At 37.1% G+C, this 25,188-nt stretch overlaps 1 protein-coding gene across 1 annotated transcript in view; it reads right to left on the bottom strand.

Annotated features, from left to right (window-relative positions):
• NRG3 (neuregulin 3) overlaps window positions 1-25,188 on the bottom strand; it is a 413,505-nt gene that overhangs the window by 49,093 nt on the left and 339,224 nt on the right. Inside the window, 1 exon segment of the mRNA XM_086616693.1 lies at window positions 20,339-20,365. Within this exon segment, the coding sequence (XP_086472819.1) occupies window positions 20,339-20,365 (27 nt within the window).

Raw genomic sequence — 25,188 nt, 5'->3', positions numbered from 1 at the left:
ATTATGAAATATTCCAAAGTTAAGTTGATAACGGTTTAATTAAATGTTGCTCACTAACCACATTTCTGGCATGACTCAGACAATAAAAGGGAAAAATGAATGCTGTAATTGGTTCTTTTGCTGTCTTTTCACAACCTTCTGAGATGCTCTTCCCATGACATTGCCTTTCAGAGCGTGCTCCAGAAGATCTGGTTACATGACACGGTTGCTCAATTCAGTTTTACACTGAGCATGAAGAATTCATTTTGACTCTGGGTTTGGTATGGAGCAGGCTCTGCATGATCAGCTTTTGTCTGCTTCTTTTTAATTAAAATAAGATGGGCAAGCCCTCAGAGGGAGTAAGTGAGCATAGCTCTGTTGAAGCGAATATTTACCAAGCCTTCTACCGATGTCAATAGCAAAATCTTCCTACTAAACTCAAGCTGCACTTTCTATGGTGATACACATCTCTGTACAGAGAAGGTTCAGGGCATTTCTTATGAGCAAGATTCATTGACTTAATAGAAGACATTTAATGAACACATACTTCTTTTTTGTTTGTTTAGATGTCACTTAATTCCTTCATGCTGCAAGTGCTGCAGTTTGTGCTCTCTGTGCCACATAGCATGCTTTCATGCAACAAGTCACCTGTGATGGATAAGCAGATAAATGGTTTCCCTAGTATCTCCTCTATTATAACTTCTTCTAAAGTGTTATGTTTCTTACATGGTATATTCTTTCCAAATGTAAAACAACTCTGATTCAAAAGTATGCATAATGTCAGGGAAATTAAATAAGCAAAATATATAAGTTCGTTTTCAACGACAGAAATGCCTATAAAAATATGCACAAGTAAGAAATACTATCACATGACAAGCAAAATTAATTAAATTCCAATATGAAGCTTGGCAATGGTACATTCACTATGTAGTGCACAAAGCTGTGAACTGCTCTGAGTCAGATGCTCCTCTCTCACCTACAGAACAGCCAGAAAAAGTATTCCTCATGTTTGCAAAAGCAGAAATTTACAGAAGTAGTTCAATGTATGCATGATAGGTCATCATCCACACTAGAACAACCTTCATTTGTCTCCTGATCATTCATGTAAAGGGACATTTTATTGATGCTTCTCCGCAGATCGACACTGATTTTGTTACTCAGAAGTAGACTGGCTGTAGCACTTACTGAATTTTTTCCTCAGCAAAACTCCTGGCTTCACTTTTGCCATGAGTGCTTTCATTCCCAGACTTTGCTTTTAGGGTAACAACAGGAAACAAACCCATTTCCTCTACAACAGAATCACAACATTTCACAGGATCACTGCTGTCTTTTCCAGCCGAGTACGCTGCCTCCTAACCAACGCTGAAGTGGTTTCTCCTTGTTTTCTTGAAGAGGTGCTGTACTTTCCCCTCTGTTTTCAACTTCACCTTTCCTGCTTACATAAGCTTCTCTCTTAATCGATTTGGCATACAAACATGGGTCAACAGGAGGGATTACAGCATTTTACGACCCTGATCCATTGTGCTCCATGCTGAGAAAACAACCCTGGGAAGTAATCCAGCAGACGAGGGTGTTTTTCAGACACTACTTGCCTGTTCCCTAAAAAGCAGCTATTTAGCAGTAGGTGCATAAAGGCACAGCAGCAAAGAGAAGGGCATAAGACATATCACATACAGTATTTTAGACTATAGAACATTATTTTTTTTCTGTATCCATAACAAGTGCTCTTGAAAACACCAAGCGTAACACTAACAGTGTAAACTAAACAGAATTTGCTTCTTTTATAAAGGTACCCTTGTGGTTTTGGACACAGCTTCAATTCTGTCTTTATCCCTACCTAAGACAAACTAGGCAGATACTGGAGAAAATACAGTCATAAAGGAGCAGTCGGTGCATATTCCCTATCAGGCAGTTATGGAGATGTGTTACGCTGAGCCAAAAAGTATCCATCAGCAGTTTCACAAAAGGGCTGGCAACTCTACCTGTGCGTGCTGAACCTACTACGACCATTAAAATCGCACGTGTACGTGCCCTTGGAGGTAGACGTGAACATACTCTGGCACACGTGGTAAGAGGGTGAGCAGCTCACCTGCTGAGCTCAGCACTTGTGCCTCTTTAGGGAGCTGCAGGAATAGAAGCATGGCTGCCAAAGCGGTTCTTACACCACAGACTCTGTGCGGCAAGAGCTGCACTTGGCAGGGGGAAGCCAGAAAGCTGCTGAGCATATGTACGCTTTTCCTCAGGGAAGGACAAGGGGCATAAAAAGACACTCCAAAAAGCAGGTGAATAATCTTCTTAAGTGACTGTAAATCCTTCTACAATTTCCTCTAAAAATCAAAAGGCATCCCTATATCAGTAGGTTGTCTTCACATCAGCTCCCTCCATCAGTAGAGAAAGAAGTTAATTTAAAGTTACGGTTATCACACCATGGCCAAATCTCACAGGTTGTGGAAGGATCTGACTTTCTCTACTAAAGGACTATGTATGACCAGTTCATCTCAGAAACCTATGTCTTCTAATTCAACAACATTAAAATAATGAACTGCATAACCTCTTACCTGCATGGTACTTTAGATTTTTAGAGTAATAACAAACTTATTAACCAAGAATGATTAAATTTAGAGTAAGAAACCATTTTTCTTTGTAGTCTTTCCTTGTAGTAGATGACCTGAAATGGTTCCTTTTTGTTTTCTGTCAGAGAACAGAAACAAGAAGCAGAGCACCACAACACGATCGTCCATATTAATAGCATTCTTAAGAGAAGGAAAATGTACTTTCATAAATTGCTGTAATTGTGCCTGGACAGAATGGGATGCATCTTTAGATGATGCATGATTAGATCAGTAGGTTTGATTAGAATAACAGGACAAGGATTTTTATGTGTGTTTAACACAAATGAAAAAAATGTGACTTTAATTAAATGTGTGTGTAGATGCTTTAGCAAAAATTTAAGTCAAAAAAGGAAAATAGAAAACTAGAAAGGATTCCAGAAAATAGATGAGGAATTTATACACTAGGTAGCTGGTTTAGGTATTTCCACTGACAAAAAAAAAAAAATTGTGAGTTCAGTAACTGTCCATGAACAACTTTACTTCATTTCAACTGAGTCGTATTTTAATTCATGGAACTTTAATTCATAGAACTGATTCCTCTGAGATTTTCTGTCAGGAATTCAGCTTTGTTTCATCTAATATAGTCACGTATTTATACATTTAGCCACTTAACAAATTTTCATAAGATACAGGTGCATTTGCAGGTTGTATCTTTCAATCTCCCACCAATGTGAAAGGAAGCTCACTTGAGAGGTGCAAAGATGTAGTACTTAAGATACAAAAATACAGTTTTGATTTTTTTTTCCTTTTTATTCACTTATATTCATTTCAGAGACAATTCAGTCAACTTGTAAAACGAGCACATGTTATCTGAAATGACTTTTTTTCCCTAACTATACAGTATCAAATCAGTTTGCATCCATGCATTTTATCATTCTGCACAACAGAAATCTCACATTTATATCCAGGAACGCAGTAGAACCATATTCTTCAAAAAGGGATTGATTTCCTGGTTAAGAAAGCAAAACTGCAGTCAGAATTCTCTGCCTGTTTCTTGCCCTCACTCTTTCAATGAATTCATACCCGCCTGCAATTCTGTTTCTGTTCTCATCTGTGCTACTATTATACCAGCTCACCTTTTCATTAAACCTAACGGAAACCCTGCCTGCTAGCTGGCAGCCCTCTGCTCTGTAAGGGACTACTCCGGACATATCGCTCTGTGCTATTCCCTTCTAAATGAGACAAGCCAGATATGAGTGAAGATGGCAGAGATTTTTACCATCAAATACCTCTAAAAACTGCAACACAAACTTGAAAAAACCCAAGCAAGCATAACATACAATTACAGTCGTTAAAGCATAACAGGCTACCTTTGGTTTCCAAAATGGAAAGATCTTCTATGACTAATTTTTCTGGGTGGCTAACTAAAAAAGCTCACACAGTTGCATTCAGACTACTTTGCGAATACAAGATCTTAATACATGCTAGCTTGCTGAAGAAAATAAAATAATGATAATCATACGGAAGCTACTTTAGAAGAGCCAGGCCATGGCAATGTGTACAAAATCTACGGCACAGAAAAAAGAAATCAAAATGATGACATGACCATTCAACACAGCATTTAACCTTGAAGAAACAGAAATCACACAATTCTAAAATGATTTGTAGAACTTGAGGAAAACAAACCAAAACAAATCATCAGCCTCACAGCAGGGTTAGTATGTACTTATATTTACATTGTCAGTACAGTGAGAACACCACAAAGATCTCTGATTAAAACAAAGGCCTTTACAGAAAGGCATTATAATTACAGTAGGAATTCAATTATTGTTTAGATGGACTTGCCACATAACACATTTCTTGCAATTAAAAAAAAAAAAGAAGAAAAAAAAGCTAAAATGACGATCAAAAAAAACCCCTTGTCACAAAAGGATGCTCAAAAGCCCTCACCTTATTCAGAGAACCTATCAGTTTAAAATGACTTCAAATGTAAATGTCATAGATTAAAATAAGAGCAGCACTGAAAAATGAATTATGTTGGAGGAAATGTCTGATTATCCTCCTTTCATACCTCAGCTCTGACACTGAAGATCTAGATTAGTACCAGCAAATAATTGCTTTAGAATAATGCCATGTCACAACCTGTTGCATTAGTGAAGTGTAAAATTTGGGAAGTAAAATCATGGAAGGCATCATCATTCAGTTCTAAATGCTTGCAAATATATTTATTTAATTATTTTTAACATATCTCAATAAGAGTAAAATCCAATTTTAAGACATATACAATTGTTCACTAGTTGATTGGACACTGGTACTATACTGTGAAACTTCAGTACTTTTTATTCTATAAAGTTTATTTTAGTTTAATTTAGACACTAGTTCTTGAGAAGTAAATTTTTCTTCCACATTTACTTCTTTGAGTAAATACTCTATTAATGAGAAAACTAGTCCAATCAGGTCAGTGTTTTGTACTGCTGTACTTTTATCTGCATAAGTTAATACATTATTAGCAGACATTAGAGCACATTATGAACTTATGTTTACAGTAGCTAATCCGTAGTGCTAGCATGCTTCAGACTGTTAAAAAAGCCAAACTATTGATCTGTTAGACTGTACAATGAACTAAAAAAAGATTATCAATCACTTCTGTAAAAAAGTATCCATGATTTATACACTACTTCTTAATTACTGCAGAAATGTGTCCCAAAGTATAAAGATATCCTCCTGCTGTAGTGTGGTTTTGGTAATGGGTTGGAGCTGGTATTTCTGATGTATTGTATTACCTGTGTAAGTTGTATTACCCTTTCATTTCATCAGTGGAATGCCAAGTTACCCACCTCCTCTGTTACAAAAGGCAGATATTGCACCACCATCTTGAATGCAAACAAGACAGAAAATGGTATGAATGGGGAAGTGTAACATGAAGTCATTACTGAGGTTGTTAAGTAGTATCAATGCGGAATGGCAGAGTGATCACTGATAAGGTGATCTTAGGGTATTTTAGAAGTAAAAATTTGCATCTGCCATATTTCATTACGTTTCAGTTGCTATCATTTGATCTCACAACTTATTTTGCTTGTGCTAGTAATATCTCAAGCTTACAGTCAATATGAATTCTTATCTCAGGTTAAACCCAAGTATGTTCACCTTCATGAGCATTTACACACTTTCATGAGCATTATATGTGCAACATAACCCAGAATCTTGCACTATTCTCATACTGGGCGTCAGATCAGCAGCCTAAAGGAGCCAGGATATATCCTATCATTTTACCCAACTTGACACAATTTTTACTTCTTGTGTTTATTTGTTTCTTAGGTTAGAGCAGAGCACGCATCCATGCCCCTTGTTTTTTGGGGGAAGTGATTAGCAGTTTTGGGTGGTACCAGAAGCACATAATGAAATAAAAATCACAATTAATAATCAAACTGCCTTTATAGCTTTTTTCACATCTTGCTTCATGAAAAGCGCTCCAAAAAGAAGTTTCGTTAATATGTAAAACAACATAGGAAAGAAAAAGTTGTCTGTGAAGGGAGATCACTAGTTTTTTCTTCCTTTTGTTGACTATGTGGTCATAGAAACACCAGAAAAAAAAGAATAATCTATTAACTTCATTTGGATTTTTTGAGTTGTGTGTTCACTGCCACCATTCACCATAAAAATAGATGTATCTCAGTCTAGAAGAACTATGTCATAAAGCATCTTATGAAAAGCATTTTAATATTACAGTCATACGTGCTATGTAAATATTCAGTAAAACACAAAGACATGAAACTAGAAATACTACCTAAAAAGACATTTTAATTATTTAAAATAATGAAGTTATTAAAAATTTCTCAAAGTTCATAGATTTGAAATATACGATACAATTAAAGCAATCTAAATATAGACAATGTGAGAAAGGAAACAGCATAAGAGTAATCAAAAAAAACCTATCATAGATTTTCAACGCTGAGGCATGAGTCAGTCCTGAATGCTAATCCACCTTTCATGATTATGCTCTTGATTCAGGCTATTGCAAAAGTATACAAGTATCAATAAAAGCACTTATGGAACAGAGTGTGTGTTTGCTGTAAGCTAGGCTTGTGCTTTAAATACCTTTTCAAGATTATTTTGATGGCATCCTCTAAAGTTTGTAACTGTTTTACAAAGGCTCTTTAAAGATGAGACTGCATTGTTGAAGTGGTTTCAAATAGTTTCTAATCCTGTTGTGCTAGACCCAAAAGATCTTTAAAGAATATGAATAAACTGATGGTGCATCTTGTTATTCCTGGTACTCCTATGATTGAATTCTGTTAAATGGTCTTATGTCAGGAATTACAGCAGATTTCATACTGTATTTCTGTAAAATGACCTCAAGGTTGTTAAACTGCTTTGCTCATCTTTGTGGCCATTAGAAATCTCAACACTTCCAATTAATTCTTTACATTTTTTGCCTAAATAGAGAATTTAAAGTGAAATAGGTACTAGGTGAGAAATTCTCTATATCACAAACTTATACTCCATGATCAAAGACATATAAAATGGAATAACTTTCTAGCTTTTCAGTTTTGATGATCTAACCTAAAACAATGTCCCGCAGCTCATTAATTTTAGAACCTGCTTTTGCATAAAGCTCATAAAATATTACACTGTAAGTCTGGATAATTACAAAGTTGCAGAGGGAGCTTTACTTTAGAATTACATCACATACCTTTTCTAGCAGTAAAATGACAGAAATAAATGAGGACTAGTATAGTTTTGACAGGGTAAGAAAAGAAGGACTACCAACACTAAGACTAAATACTTTTTTACCTATCAAAAGCACAACCTTCTAAATAAGCAGAAAATTGAGTATCAATAAGCAATTATTTGTCTGAAATTTAAAGTATCAAGTAGTAGAAAATATATAATTCCAGAATAATTCCACACAAATAATAAACTAAAATGAGATATTTTAACTAGATATAAGGAAGATCTTTTACCAATATGACAGTCAAGCATTAGGAACAGGTTGCCTAAAGAAGTCGCACAGTCCCTGTGTTTTTAAATACTGAGCTTTCTAAAGCCCTGAGCAGCCTGGTGGCACCCGAGCTGACCCCACTTTGAGCATCAGGTTGGACTAGAGACCTTCAGGTCTCCAGGGTCCACTCTGAATTATTCAGTGCTTCTATGACTTCCATCCTACAAATATTTTTTAAGTAAACAGGAAAACTCACAGGCACACCACCTAATGCTCTAGAGGATCGAAGTTTCAGACAAGCAGTGAACAGAAATAAAAAAGTACTAAAGGGAGTAAAATAGGTGGCGTAAAGTAAAAGAAGATATATTTTTATTAATTACCTCTTTAATGCTAAAAAGGCAATAAGTATTAAGTAATATTCTCAGATAAAATATTAAGAATTAGAGAAAAAGATTTGCATGCTAGTAAATTATATTCAATAGCTAGTAAATAATATATTGTAGATCAGGAACCACTCCAAACATATTGCACAAGGAGGTTAGTGCATAAAGACAGAGATAACAAAGAAGGAAGGGATAATCTAAATTATTTTTACAAGTATGTAGCTTCTTGCACTGCAGAGTTCCTCACAAATAACTAAAAGACAGTTGGGATCTTGGAGATAAACATGAGGTTGGCAAAAAGATCTCTGAAAAAACCTGAAGGTTAGCATTTATTATTGAATTACAAAAGAGGCTGTAGCTCTAGCATAAAAGAAATAAGTTCTGAATAATAGATGCAGATGTTCATGTATGGACTTATGAATAATTCAGAAAATTTAACATTACAGACTTTTGGTAAAAAAAAAGAGATAACATCAACAGCAGAAGTAATAGTGATACTAAAATAAGCAGACTATAAGAGTATGGCTGCAAACAGAGGTGTGCCAAACAATGAAAAACAAAAGGAAGAACACCTAAAGGAAGTTAATAGCTAAAAAGCTATTGTCTGAAGAACAGTGACACAAGAGTAATGACGATGAGGGACAGACTCCTTTGAATAGCAGAAGACCTTGCAAGCAGGTCTGTTGGCACCGCTATACTATCAGCACAAGCATCAATATTTTTTAGAACACCAAGAGCAAAAGAATGAAGGATAAGATTAAGATATCAAAGAGAGTGAGCAAGCAATAAAGATTACAAAAGGATAAATGAAATTATTGATGGTACATACCTTGATATCATAAAGAACAAGGAGTATAGAATGGGAGAAAACAGTAGTGTTAAATCAAGGAATGCATTTATGAGAAGATAATTCCAAGACAGGTGGACTCATATACTGGTATTTTCATAAATTTTTATTAGCATACTTGATTGAGAGAAGAAACTCTACGAATTTAAATCAAAATTTTAAATTTATAAAAGAATTAGGGAAACTGAGCATATTTTGAGGTGTGAGGGGGCAGGGAACAGACTTCTTACTGTTTCCCCCCCACATGCTTCACGGTACCAAAAAGGGGAACAGACTATGTCCACATTTTTGCTGCAAGGTTGAGACAGTAAACTAGCACCACCAGAATCCTGGAACACAGGTTAGACATGCGACAAGATATTTGGAGAACATTTCAATCCTAAACTCACCAGGCAGTTTGTCACAATAAGAGTTACATCTGCAAACTTAAAGGTGATTCTGAATTTTCTTTGCACAAAGACTGTTAGATCCTCACTGCACACGAATGAGCAGACTGAACAGGATGATTACTGAACTGATTCATGGCCTACAGATGCTAAATCCAATCCATAAAGGTATTGAGGCAATGAAACGATAAAAATAGCTGATACATGAATACTACCAAGTCCTAAAAGATACAGAAAAAATTACAAATCACTTGAAAAAGCAAGCCAACCGCATTACATTACTCACCCCTTGAGCAGAACAACACCTGCCATAAAAGTTGAATAAAGCAGCATTGATGACAAGGCATGCATTTTAATTGTCTTTCAGATGTCCTCTATCCACACCAATTGCATCACAGTCAATTAGGAAACTTTGACACAATACTGAGAAGTAAGATATTGCCCTTTTAGCGTAGTTCTTGCAAATCACTACTCATATTCGGCAAACCATTCATAAATAATAGCATTTTCATATTTTTGCTGAGGTTTTCATGATATAACCTAGTCTTATTGGAGCAAAGCCTTGAGTAGAGCATGTAGCTTAAAATAACTACTCCTCGGAAAAACCCATGAATAGCTATTTCACTTCAAAGACACAGCGCAACTTAAAACAAGTACATCCACCTTTTCTCTCCAGTTTACTTTGAAGTCACTTCTTGGAATAAATAAATTTTAAATGGCTTCATTTGTTTCTATAGTATTTTTATAGGATTCACTCAGCCTATTCTACTAATGGTCAGTCATCTTATTTCAAGACAAGATTCACTACTAATTGAAAGAATGAGAAACTGTGGTTCTATCTTACCTTGAAAAGAGACTCCATCAGGCTAGAGAAACTTTTAAAGCACACTAGAGAGATTCACCAGGAAAAAAATGGCTGAAATAAAACCTTTACTTGTTTTGGTGATTTTCTCTTCACCATTCAATAAACGAACAGTTAACTGAGGACACCTTCTTCCTTTTGTCTTAAGCATATTACCCAAAGTATAGAAGCATAAGGAAACTTCATGCAGCAAAATTAGCAGGAGTCACAGTGCTATTCTCACTGAGGCAAATTATTAATTTGAATTTAATAAAGTCTTTTTTTTTTTTTACAGTACATATTCTAACAATGCGCTACATGCAACTATTTACAGATCAACAATTTTGAAGGTCTAACCTGTAAATCCACTGTAATATACAAAATTTCCACAGCAAGCTGGCTTTATATTCGATGCATAGATTCTACCTTATAGACGCAAAGAAAAACGTGCCACAAAAGACATCTAAACTTTTCTCATCAGAAACAAATTGTCCTTATTCAGAAAACAAATCTAAATTAGTTGAATAAGAGTAACAAGCACAGTGTAGAATAAATACAGAAAATTAAGTAGCTGGTGTTTTTTCATTAATATCCCATGCAAGTGTATATTATAGTGATAACTACATATTTTTGTTTTTCTAAAGCTGATTAACTGTATTAATACTGCTTTATTAATTTTCTGAGCATTCATATTTTATGAGCTGCGCAAGTTAGTGCATATTACAACTCTCATTTTTCAAATGCTCTATCACTTTGGGATACAGGAGAGGACATTACAATTATAAACGAGTAAAACTTCAGTTTGTGTGTCACACTCTCCATTAAAGCTAAACGGAGCAGTTGTGGTACTTACAACTGATTCATAGTTGTGTGCTACTCTATAGTGTGCGTTGCTGTAAACAGCAGCTGTAAACAGCAACGCACACTATAGAGTAAGTTACATTGATCAGTAAATTTATTAAACTAATGGAGAAGGAAAGTATAGAGAAACCAAAAGAATGAGACGGGTGTAAAAGAGAAAAAGTAGGGAGAAGAAGAATGAAAGTTCAAGAGAGTAAAGGAAGATACACCTAACTTTGAACAATTACACAAAATCACTTATACATGCTAGGTTTTGTAACTATTGCTGAAGATATTATCTGGTTTTCGGTTTTAGCTGATTTGGAGCCAATTAGGAAAAGAACAAGCTTACTTCACATGTGAGTCCAGTCACACACGTGCTAGCAAGTCCTGTAGATTATATTAGAAATAATGGAAATTATATTGAAATATCCATTGATTTTCATGTGGTTTAGTCAGAAATCACGAGCAAGACAGAAGTAACTCTTATGAAGTTCAACACTGCAATTCTCAATTTCCATTCAACTAACGCTCTGAAAACACCCAAAAGTCTTTGTAGGCATCAATTTTAAATATTCTTGGCCTGCACAGAAATACTTGTCTTTACAGCACTGAAGAACTTGGTGCTTACCCCATGCCACTGCGGACTGGCAAGAAGCCTGCAAGTGCATCTGGCCATTGCCCAGGACAGAGGTAAAGGCTCAGGCAGGGCAGCATTCGGCACTCCAGTATGGAAGTTCTTCAGCTGATTTAACTCCATGTTCCTTTCATGACTTACAGCTTGCATTTTTGGAGACTAAGGTCATTATTTCAATGACAGAAGGAAACAGTCTTAGCCATTAACAGCAATATGTGGGAAACTACTAATAGAAGTATTAAGGATCTTAATTGAAAATGAACTTTTCTCTCACTTCTGTCTCCTCTACAAACTGGTTTAATTAATTTCGTCTAGCTCTTCTCTATCTGTTATTTAGAGTGGATTTTTTTTTTTTTTTTTGGTGTATTTCTCTGTCAAATAGTGAAGATCCTAAATTGATTCAGTTAATTCTGCTGAGAACTTCGATCCTGTCATATTTTATGCTCCTCCATTACCAGGTTATTATTTTGTATTTCCATTTTGATTTTCCTTTCCAATTGAACGTGAAATGCAAAATTACCAAAAGACCTGAAAGAACAACCATAGAGTAATATTATAATACAATAGAGTTTACTTGCTAATGTAGGCAGGAAGTAGTACATAATTAACTTATCAAAAAAATAAAAAAGGATCATATCCATTCATATGAGAATTACTGGATAACTCATACAATAAATATAACCACAGTGACTAAACTACATGGACATGATCCAAACGATGTTTGAAAATTCTGGATCCATACTAAATGAAAATACCTCATGGTGATTAATTTTACCATTCAGAGATGAAAAGTCAGCACTGGTAAACAAAAAAGCTCATCTGCCATCTGCATGGAACAGTTTGCAGTTCTGTGAATATTTAAGCTGTTAACAGTTGAGCATACAAGAACAATACATGCACATTAATACATACTACTTGTTTTTTCCCCCTCCTTTTCTGCTGCTCAGGCTCGTTTCCCAGATAACTGCTGGTCTGTCTAGTCAGATGCAAATAGTGATAGATACCCTGTGTAACTGGACAAACGGTGATTTTCAGTACAGACAGGTTAGTTTTGAAATGGGGATAAACTGATACTGATGGGGATGCGAAACGGGATCATGAAAAAATTTTCAAGTATTATAAAAATAGCTTTATTAAAAACAATCAGCCAGAGTAGGAATAATATCTCTGCACTTCTCCACGTGCCAATATCCTACAGCTCCTGCAAAAGAAAAGAAAACGAAGTACATGAAAAAATAGTTTAGTGTTTTACATAGTGCATTGTCAATTTTTCCACACTGCTTACCCTTCTCCTCTGCTTCCAGAAATTACTGGCAGGACACTGTCTCTGCTCATTCTAGACATAGAGGACACAAAGATTTAGTTCACTGTCAGAAACATCAATTTTTCTATACAACTGTAATATACATTACAAGCACACCACTGTCACGGAACATTTATTGTGATACTTAGCTTCTGCTTTCCAAATCCTTGCATCATTTACCGGATGAGACTTGACATCTACGTTAACACCTCCAAGTAAGAAAAGAACAAAGCAACACTGATTCACCGTGGCTGTGTAAACAGGGTACAGCTCTGGCATTTGGAGCCTCTTCTCCTGTAGCAAGATAACTTCAGTACACAGTAAACAACCTTCTACTAATAAAAAAAACCCACCCTAGCAGTCTAACAATGGATTCTCAGTTCTCGTTGGCATGTCCGGATTGTACTTACTAATTTGAAGCCTCCTCTCAGGTCCTCTCTCAACTGGAAACAGAAAGTCTCATTGGCAAGTCTTCTGGCAGCTGTCTCTACCATCACCTTTGACATGCAGATCTCGCCTTGGTCCTGCTAGGCTTGTTTCACTAGCGTACAATATATACAAGTCACTGCCTACACATTTTTGCACCTCATTAAACTGCAACTGAGCCCCAACAAGGCAAAGAGTAAAATCTCAACATTGCAAGTCATCTAATTGCATTAGCATACCCTTGTGGTGTCAGTTTTAACAATTCCTCAAGCTCAGCAAAGCATTTACCTAAATACCACGCTCAAAATGCAGGTTATGAGGCTGACTGAGTATAAGGTCACATTTAAATACACAGCTGTCTGTTCAGTGTTGGTGCCACCCAATTACCTGTATGTCATGATAAAAAGTGTTTACCTCTGAGATACACCAGCCATGACGGAACCTAGAGCACATGCCTAATCCCAAATCGGAATGTACACATAATTTGTACACATAGAGACATAATACAGCAAAACCCCTCTGTATGGAGATGAGACGCTGTGTCCTTGGTTGAAATCCAGCCTCAAAGCCCACATCCTTTCTCCCTAAGGTGACTGCACAGCACAATTGTTCTTGAAACCATGCAGAAGAGGTTTGTACCTGACACTAGGAGTAACATGGAAACTTACCTGGAGGCTCATACACAATATATATTTTTAAGGCTTCACAAATTCTCTTTTCTAATCCATAGGTAACATTTTGACCTTACTTGTACTCCCTGATCAGTAAATCATGATATACAGTATACACTCACATGGGAAGTGACAGGCTAATGGTTATACGTAGCATCACCACTGACATACACTCGCTTTTACAGACTGATACCCTGCTTAACCCAGCCCCAGAAAAACAGAGAAACGCCGACCAATTCTGGCTTTCTAAGCCTGTCAATGTACTGTGTTATTGATTCTTCTGTAGTTTCCGTAAATTTCATCACACATGATCAGCAGCTTCAGTTAGAGAAGGCAGAAGAAACCAAACACAGAGAAAGGTCACCAGAGTAAATTACATATATTAACATATTTTATCCATTTTGTCCACAGAGTTCACAGTATCACTATTTTGATAAAGCACTACAGGCTATTAACAGCACACATAAGTTAACTATACAGTAAATCTTAGCCTTGCCTTTTAAGAATAATGCAAGTTAATCAAACCCAGTTCATTGCCAAAATAGAAAATGCAGATAAATTGGAAAAAACAACATACTGAGAAAAGTACAGAATGGTAGTGCCAAACTAAGATTGTAGGTAGGTCACAAAACATCTAGAGATAAATCTCTCCCCCCTACTAAACCAAAACCAGACCACATCCCCCAAACCGTGCCAAGATGTTGTAAGGCAGCCTACAACATGTTCACCAGATGCATGTTGAATTTCATTTGAGAGGCACATTTTCCTCAACAGGTAGAATCACTGGTAGAGCTTTCTCCAGCCCCTGAGGAACCTCCGCTTCATCCATTACTCTTATAGCACAGAGACATCAGTTGTTTCTATAAAACTCCCTCTTCAGGTGCTCATGTCTCTCTTCTCTAGAAGTGATAAATGACTCTTCTTCCCAACTAAAAAAATCTCGTGGAAAGTGCTGAAGATCTAAGCCATTTTATGCCTCAGGATGATATTGTTATTTTGCCGCATACTTAAAAAGGACAGATATTTCACAAAGCAAACAGAAAGACAAGGTCCCAGGAGCAAAGCCTTTACTAAATTTGAAAAGGTAAAATCAGAAGATGGTAATGAAAAGTTGAGGCAAGATGAACAAAGGGATTCAAGGAGGGATGATAACAACGGTAGTAAACATTACAAGTATCAATGTCTATCAGAATAGCCCCTCTTAGTTCTTCACGTATTTACTGAAGAAGTACAGATGAAACATTTTAAATGCTTACGATTAACAACAATATAATTACTAGGCAGATATGCTTTGATAGTACTGGGGGATGACTGATCAGAATCTCTAATAATAGACTTTGTGTAAACAGGAGCATAAAAACAGTTAGTGTGCTGTATTAGTAGAAAAGTATCTATCTGCTTTATACTTTAAAAGAGGAATACAGGTAAAATTAAACTTTGTTTTTAAACATATGTCCTTTAGAATACATATATTCTTTGCTCATGTAATGCAACATTCATCTTCTCTTCCAGTGAGTACAGGAGTGTTAGAGGGTTTTATAACAGATAAAAGCTGCTAAATGGTAACTAAGGCTAGGACCATCCATGCAAACACGGGTTATTTATTTTCATTGTCTGTTTGCTGCTACGAGACATTGAGTTTCAGAGGACAGCTTACCAGTAGCACATTTTGTGAGCTGTGCAGGAAATAATGAACTTTGCCTTTTTTATTCTTCACAAACAGGAGAAATACTAAATTGTTGCAGCCTTGCTCATACTGCCCATCAGCAAAACCAACTTTTGCGGTTAAGAAAAATCCAAACGCATCTGTCACGGTGCATGACACAAGGTCAGAGAGTCAATTTAGTTAACTGGATCATGTGTTTCCGGAGTCTTAGGCAAACAACTGTCAGTGAGAATCAGCACAGTGAAAATGAAGCATGCACCATCTTCTCCAATGTTAACGACTGCTCAGAGTACAGAAAACTGAATACATTTCACATTGTAGTCGTTGCAAGGAGATATATACATTTTAATAGGATTCTGTTCTGGAGTTACATTATTGCTCTGATCAATTAAACGTTATTTAATGATTCACCACTTACAAGGGTATTATATATAATTCTTACTCCATTGACTTCAGTGAAGCTTCTACTGATTTTTTCCAGAAAAGATAACTAGTTCTAAGGAAAAATATTTATTTCCTGTGTAAGGCCTAAGTATCAGCAAGTTAAAAGTAGCAACTAAATATAGCAACCGCTAGATTACTTTTGCAATTCACACATGAGGAGATTTGGGTTAGCACATCATAATTGTTTACATCTTTGATATTGGTTTAACTGCTAAGCAGCAGAAGAATAAGCACTACTTCATGTAATGACTGTATTTCCACCAGAACTGTAGCGACCTGCCTGTTGCGCTTTCTTGGGGCATTTTATTTTCAACTCTATCCATCATATGCTACCGTTACAGAAGAAAAGATGAAGATTCGATTCTGGATCATCACATTAGGTGGCGTGGGTGAATTGCTGAAATAGTCATGTTAGTTCATGTGTTGTAGCAGGTTATTCGAATACTCACTCACCTTCATGTTTCATCCCTTAACACACCTTAACTCTACTCGTTCTCAGTGTAAGAAATGAGTAAAACTGGCGACTCCTTGTCTTGGGCACTGACTCTTTGCCCAGAATGCTTATTTCCAAAGATCACTCTCAGGTTTTTGTATCTCCTTGTATCTGGCAGTTAAAGCAATGATTTCACTCTGCAGTTGGGACCACATGCATGAAGCCAGTCTCCACCACTCAGCTCTCAGCTGCTACCTGTTGCATCAGAGTAACCTGATCAGCCATGTTGGCTATCAGAGATATTCGGCTTCATCGTCAAATTTTCCATCAGACAAAAATAAACCATACAGTCCTGAAGTGCAGTTAACCACTTGGATCAAAAAATGATAAGCTGCAGATACTCATATCCCCATGCTATCTAACGCTAACAAGACATCATTTAGTTTTCTGATTGAATAAAAGCTGCTTCTTCAATCTCTCTTTTTTCACAAACGTCCTGCCTCACATGAGTTTTACCAATGACCAGCCAGGCTTTCAATTGACACAAAACTGTTAATAAAACGAGTAGATTTCCAGTTTATGGAAAATGGTGATAATATTTACTTACCTTTGTGTTGGAAATGTAAATAAAATTGCATGCATCCTCACTGGTGAGCCACTTTGCGAAACATGCAGACATATGCACCCACTCAGACCATGTGCATCGCACCCCTGTGTGAGCAGTACCTTTTCTTGCCAAGCACCGCGGTGCCCTCTTACAAGGAACCGGGGAGCACAGGCAAGGAAGCAGCAAAGTCTGCACCCTCTTGCGAGGAAGAAATAGGTTCTGTGTTACACACTACTGAAAGATTCCCAGAGAGCTGAGGAATCTAAATGCAGAAAGCCTAACAAAGATTACTGTAACTGAGAATCTAAGACACAGAGAGATTAAAATACCTTGCCCAAAGCCTTTCCGGAAGATCACATCAGAGATGGAAATTGAACTTAGCTCTCATGAGTGAGTATCAAACACAAGACTTTTTTTTTTTTTTTCTTTCCTTTACGGTACTAGAATGTGTAAAGCATTTCCTTATCACTAGAAATTTCATAAAGCTTGGCCACTCAGATCACAATACTTAAATGCATATTTTTAAGGACCTTATGTCCCTTGAACACATAAATGACTTTTGCTTAATTCAAGAGAAGTGGCACATGCATACATCAGAACCACATATTATTTTTTTCATTTGCAACATTTTAAAACAGATATGCCACATTTATATGCCTACATTTATCTCTGCTATCCAAACAAAGAGACACTGCAAACCAAAGCCAGCAACAATATTAAAGGATCAGGTATTCATATTTGGGAATGCACAATATTTTATGGAACATAAACCTAACAATATCCAACAGGGGAAGAGGGTGTGAGAAGATGAAAGAGGTTAACACAACACAGTTATCAGTGGTGGATAAACTGAATGCATAATTCCTGTTCAATAAGTCCTACACATGAGAGCTAAGGAGCCAGTAGGAAGTGGATTTCAACAGGTAATGGAAAAGCATTGTACACAGCCTCTAACTACTGAGCTCTGGAACTGGTTACCACAGCAGCTTGTGGTGGAAGTCAGTATCAGCTGGTTCACAAAAGGATACACAAATTCATGGGCTGACGTATCTCTAATAAGGTTTAAATACTCCAATGCTTCTGGAGAGTCTTGCAAAAAAACCCCAAAACCCAAAAAAACCCCGCTATGCTCATCTGCTTTCCTTGGTGAATGTACACGAAGCTAGATGTGTAGTTAGTGTACGTTTCACTTGTACCCTGGGGCACCTCTATAGACAGATGTTCCTATCTACATGAGATTTTAGCGTTATCTACTGTGGAAGGAGTTCAACGTTCCCTGGGAATCCAGGCTTACATGGTTTTCAAGCAAAATTTCTGGAAGATGATGATGGAAATGGAATTCCTAAGGCAACTGAGCCCACGCATGCAAAGAAAACATTAGAAAGAGTGTGTCCTGGATCACATACGACCAAGGCTAAGCTCTGCAGCATCTACACATTGTTATTTTTCATAACTGGAAAATACTCTTCCCACTAATTGCAATTATTTTCTACAGTACAGAAGTAAACCATAGGAGAGGTTTTGCATGAGTGGCCCTAACTTCATGCATATTATTGTCACCTGATCTCTCTGTATACAATGGTGGAGATCTGTACTTTGCTATGTGTACAGTAATGATTCCATATACGCTTACACTTCCTAAGTAATTCTTCAAGAAGATTGAGACATTTTAAGAAGCACAAACCATTTCACTTTTGTGTATGATTCTAGAATGTACTTCTTTCTAGCTCATAGAAAACCACCTCAAGCCTCATTTTAGACTCCTGTCATAATATTTTCAGGTTTGAGACACAAGATTTCAGTATTTTCTACACCATCAAGATCTGTTCCAATATTAAATAAGATAATCAGAAAGCTACTCATATGAGAAGACTACTCTGAGCCAAGACTTCAGGACTTGGCTTTATTTCAAGCCTTAAAGAGATGTCTTAAAAAAAAAAAAGAGAGGAAACTAAAGTGCTCAAAATAAAATAATTCAGCTTTGCCTCCTGGGTAACACTTTCCTGCTTCCTATGGAAAGACTCACTCTAAGAATTCTATATATATGCCTTATCCTGTTTCTCTTATGTATATGCTTGTCCTTCAACTTGTATGCCTCAAGATTGCCACTTGTAAGTTAAGTTAAGCAGTAAAACTGGGATATATTTGGAGCCTTTAAAGTAACCATTTCCCAATTATGCTTGTCCACTAAGTCTGTGAAAACACTTGCATTAATTACACCAGTACTTTTAAAGTTTCATATGAAGTGAAGTGAAACACTAAACTTCTGGAGGTCACAGAATAGTTCTCCAGAGAAAACTCTTCTCTAGAGAGGAGACAGTTCTCTAGGTATGCCAGACAAGTCCAAAAGCAGTAGGAAAAAATTCCTCAACCTGCTGGCTAACCTCGTGCTAATGCAGCCTGCCACGCAGTTAATACTCATCACCATATTGGTTTCATGACAACTTATACTCAACTTGTCAACAAAAGCCCCATATCACCTCTTACAATCACTAGGCTATCATATTTTTATTTTTAAAATCTAAAAAAACTGAGTAAAACTCAACATAGGGAAATGACACATTGTAAGTAATTTTTTTATGACTTTGATATGAATTTGCTAGCTTTTTATTATAGTGCTTTCAGTCATATTTAATGGCTCATGCAAGCTGTTTTTACACAAATGATGTGCCAGTCCACTAACTCTGCTAAGGACAAACCTTGGCTTCCTCGAGGAAATTACCTATGCTTTCTGCAGATCACCAGCTGAGAGGTGAAGCTGTGACCTGTTAAGCCTATTGGTCCCTCAGGCTATGAACACATTACAAGACAGCAATTGAGTCAATAGAACATTGTCTTTTCCTTTCCAGAATTACAAGCAGCAATTATTCATTCCTGCTTTAGCTCTTTCCTACCTTCAAGATAACTTATTTGTCCCTTTTCTTAAAAGTATTCCTCTGACTTGTCTGTTAAAAGCTAATGAAATGGTTCTTATTAAACCTAGTTACATTTAACATTGTAATCATGAACAAGTTCTCAAAAAAAAATTCTTCTAATTTAAAATTTACTTTCCTTTACATGGAGACAGGCATTAACTCTTTCCTAAAATCTAAAATATTATTCCTCAAATGTTTGATATGACTGTATGATACTTACATTATGTTTCATTAAACACCAATAAAATACCAAAGCATCATTATGTAGTTTTTAGGCCCCCTAGCAGTAGACAAGAGAAAAATTAAATCTTCAAAAAATTTCAAATGTAATCTGTAAATATAATAGGATCCCAATCCAAAATCTACTGATGGAGGTCATGGGAGCCTTCCCATTTACTTGCAGGTGCTTTGGGATAAGGCACCAAGATAAATCTTAGCAAGAGAAAGAAGAGAAATGAAAACTTACCCATGAATTCAATTCCTAAATGGTCTGCTATACCCAAGAAAGCATGTAAGAGAAAAAAGAAAAAAGAGACAGAAATGTTAGAAATAGACTAAAATGTAACTATCACCTTTATCATCACTGATAGCATTCAATATTTATATGGCAGAGTTGCAGAACACAATGTGGGGTCAGGGGCCCACCGTGTGGGTACTGGTCAAAAAGAAAGGCAGAACCCTGCCCTTCAAAGGGGAATCCTACGACGGGAATTCAGGGCATGAAGCTGTCACAGAAGTGAAGTGTATTTGGGGAAGGACACGAATGCCTTTACTTGTTATATTTACATTTGACTGAAGTGCCACAAGCCAGCTACTAACAGGAATTTCATTTTCTCTTCCTCCTGAAACTCCTCTCTCAACATGCTAACTATTATCACTAGTTAGACAAGGATCTTGCGTTCATTTTCTCTGACAGAGATCAAAAGCTAGAGAGATGAATGGAAAGCTTTTCCTGAGTTTTGCAGCTCTCACTACAGCACAGTGGTCACACTTGCACCCAACACGATTGCACAACTGTCACCTGTTGTGCAACAGAAAATTCGACTTCACAGAATAGTAGCCATATTCCCTACTTTGCCATCTGATTGCACTAATTTCAAGACATTTACAACCGAAGGAAGAATTTTAATGTCTTTAGAATATTGACTGAATTTACCACATGGAGTTCAAAACAATTCAGGACCCTTTTTTCACCTGACAACCTAGAATACGGTATGTCTCTAATAGACAGATGTTTTAGTGCAAAGTAGATTTAAATTGATAGAAAATGTTTATTAATATTAAGTTGAAAGGAGTTATGTTTAAGTTGTTATGCAATTAAAGAATAACAAATTTCCATCCTGCAGGGACAGGGCAACAGAAGAAATGATAACTGACTTTTCAGAACTGAGGGTGTAAAGAGTAGTAGCTTAAAGTTCAAACTGAAACTCTGGAAGGTCAGACATTCAGAAAGGCTGCAAACCACAATTCATTTCTACATGAGGCTTGAAATATTTTGCTTTTTTTGTGGGAGGCAATTTGCATTATAAAGAACATAGAAAGATTTTTTTTTCTGAGTAAATGTGATATTTTCCTTTCTTTTAATAAAAGCAAAATATTTTAATTGTGTTTGTCTTCCTTTCAATTTATAGTCACATTTCCTTAATATAGAACAGATTAATACACGATTTTGCCAAAGTTTCCAAGTGCAGTGTGCGTGGAGAGGAAGGCAGTACGGAAAGAGCGGGAGGATTACAGGAAAGACAGAGCAAGACTGCTATGTTGGCTCATGCTTGGATCTGTTGGGAGGTACTACTGGGAGCTGTGTGAAACACTCGGTCCCATTAACTAATGTGCTGCAACTTTCAGAAGTCTGCTTAAGAACTATATAGCAAATTTAAAACAAGATCTTGCAACATAAACCAACAGTACACTTTATGAATTGTCAGCTCTGGTACCTGTGACAAGAATGTGAAATATTTGGGTTTCTGTTGAAAATACTGGGAGTGAATCACCCTTTGCAATCTTTCAGTCCTTTCAGGAGAAGGCACTGAGCATCACCTTGCTCAGTTAACTTTGCACGCAAATCTATATAATAGTTGCTAAACTCCATATTTATCTTCATGCAGGAGACACAATACGCATCTCAAAAGAAAAGAACTTAGCTGATGCTATGTGGTGTAAATACCTCATTAGCATGGTGTTAGGACAGGTACAAGTCTAGCGACACCCAAATTAATATTTCTTTTTGATATTTAATACATAACTCAAAATCATACATATATGTATTCCACATTGCAATCTTCGAATCTGTATTCTTGCATTCATGTACAACTGTCACATACAAACATCCTTGGTGCATTTGACACAGGGACGTAATTTTTGTAGCAGCAGGAGATCAGAAATATCAGAACTGCATTCAACATACTATATTCACAGATATTTGTAACTTGAATTCTCCTCTAATTTTCCGTACTTGTGAAATATGCAAATTTATCTGCGTGCAATTCACACCTCGCATCCTTCTGTAAGCTAGATCAAGATGCAGTCACCAACTCCTTACTTTTAAAAATGATAATGAAGATCAAAGCACTGCAATCTGGTCTCCAAGGAGCTAAGGATATTCACATACGAAGCAAGATCATGTAACATCATCTTTTTCAGTCTATGCAGAACAGCTCATAAACAGCCCTCCTTTCCTAACTAGGTTATACACGTTCTCTACACGTTTTCCATTTGCAGCCTGCAATCTCCTCATTGAGTTCACCAATACAGTTAAAAGTCACTTTCTCAAAAGATGCATACAAAATACACCTTTCTTATAAAAAAATGGAAAAAATTATTTTAGTTCATTTTTGAGTGGTTTACACGTAAGTGAGAATCAAGGGTATTTCTAGCCTTCCTGGGAAACAAGTTCAACTGGAGAAGGTGGAAACATGTCAGGTTATTTATTTTATATTTTATATTTTATCTCACATGCCTAGAAAGCAACTGCAGCAACCAGCGTAACGTATATCAGTGACAAAGCTGATTTAAACAGATTATGATGAAAGGATATCTAATGGAATAAACCTTTATCCAAGCTGCCAATTTATATCATTAAGCACAATTCAACAAGCTCTGCGAGCAGCTATCCGGGAACAGAACATAATAAAATTGTAATTCTTGTGGATTCAGTGCATGCTGGCACTGGTGCAGCCCTCTCGCCCTGCTGCTGTGGCACACGTACAACTGCAACCGCCTCCCGTCAGAGACTATACACTGCAAACAAATCTTCCACGCCACCTGATGCCATGCAAGTGCTTCTCAAATGCAATAAATCATGGTCAGTGCTTTGTTTTTTCCCCTTTCCCTCCCTCCTCCTCTTTTTGCCATTGCAAAAAGCCTTGTAACGTGACCATTCTCTGTATCCTTCCCTGGTTTAAGTGTCAAGCTTCTGTATTTAAAAGAACAAAAGACACTCTGATCCCCAAACCAAGAGTGGGCCTGGCACTGCTACTTGGGCTGCTCTGAGACTTCAGAAGGGAAAAGAAAAAAGAAAGAAATATCCTCTTAAGGCTGAATGTACTCACATTTTTCCCCTTGCTGCAGAAATTCAGCTGCACTCACAACTTATCAAAATCCTGACTTTGAAACTTATTTTCCTCAGTACAAATACAGCCCCTGCAGAAGGGGCGTTTACCAAAGCGTTCAGCATATGGAATAGAGGACACAAGGCAATGAAAAGTGCTAGAAGAAATGTCAGCAGTCATTAAAATAATCATACCTGTTGCTTGGCTCTTAAGGTTTACTCCACTAGCTACCTAAAACAAAGCCAAAAAGCATATCTTTGCATCTGAAAAAAAAACCCCAAACAACAAACAAACAGAAAAAGAGAGAAAACAACTGCTTCCAACTTCCAAGCCCCAGTCCAAGCTGGCCCCTGCCAAAGGCCACCTCCACGGCCCACACATACCTCTTGGGAAGACAGAAAACGAACGCCAGCTCTTTTGGAGTGGAGCCTTTAGACTGCAGCTTGCCATTTCCAGCAGAGGAGCAAGTGGACTCTCAGACAGGTCAAAGGGGCCAGAAACCTCCTGGCTGGAAATGCAGCGGAGAGACGAGTTCCCGGGGCTGCTCTTCCCACCCTGCACCCAGCAGGGAAAGGAGGGGTGGGAAGAAGCACATGGAACAGGTCATGACCATGATCAGGCTGCCCCTTGGTGACCAAGCATCAGTCTAGTGGTTACTCTCACTTGTGCTGCTGTGGTGAAAAGAAATGATTTTGCAAGCTCCAGTTTTGGAGATGGGTTTCCCTCCTCTTAACAATGGCAAGAAGCTCTCCCAGCAGGTCCACGGGACAGACAGGCATGGTATGGGAACTGTACAGCGGGGGCAAAAGAGGGGAAAGTGACCTGTAGTGGTGACCTGAGACTGAACTAAACACACAAATGTAAAGTATTGACGCCTGACATGCTGCGGTGTAACAAAGGACTGTTATATCGCTATACAGTCGTGATACGTAAATGATAAATTGGCCGCAGAGCACTTCCTTGGACACGGCAAGTGCAATCCTAAGTAATTCGCCATCAAGTAATGCAGTTTCCTTAAGGACTCAGTTCAAGAAAAACGTATATGAGAGCTGCTAATGTGCTGAAGCGTGGGCGCTGCTCCGCAAGATGGGGTCATTAACCCAATAATGCGATTGTATTTTATTTTTGTTATTGCGATTTCTTCTTTCTTTCTGGTATTGTTATTTTCTTAGGAACTCATATATTACTCAGAGAGGAAGATTATTCACTTTTAACATTTTATTTTATGAACATTTCCGTATTTTGTTGTGGATGTGGGAAAATACTGTGCCTTATGGTCCTTGCACTATGTGAATTTGTTGCTAGTATTAAAGCCATTTTAATTTATACTTTATGAGTACATACACACCTGGGAATACTTGATAACAAGCACAAGAGAAGATAAATTCGCACTCACTAATGGATTAATTTATTAGTGCTTCACACGGAATATGCTGTCTTGTCTCTGGATTGCGGTTTGCTGGGGCTTTTTTCTTAGTCATATTAACATGGTGATTTTTCCCCAGTTACAGACAGGTTTCATTATCCCAGCTACATTTGAAGCTACAGAATGAACAGAAATATAAAACCAACATGAAAATCTTACTGATCAGAGAAGAAAAATCTCACATGAAAACACTCATTGTAGATCACTACAAACATTTTAATCTAAGGACAGGTTGACTTTGGCATGGAGACGGCTTTAGGAAATCAGTGCAACAGCAAAGGATTTTGCTCTGCAAATGAAATTTATCAGCTCAAAAACTCAAAAGATTTGTTAAATTGT

The sequence above is a fragment of the Tauraco erythrolophus genome, chromosome 9, assembly GCF_009769465.1.
Source record: "Tauraco erythrolophus isolate bTauEry1 chromosome 9, bTauEry1.pri, whole genome shotgun sequence".
NCBI classification, from domain to species: Eukaryota; Metazoa; Chordata; class Aves; order Musophagiformes; family Musophagidae; genus Tauraco; species Tauraco erythrolophus.
Note: the sequence above shows the minus strand (reverse complement) of the source record. Positions and strands in the feature narration are given on the sequence as shown.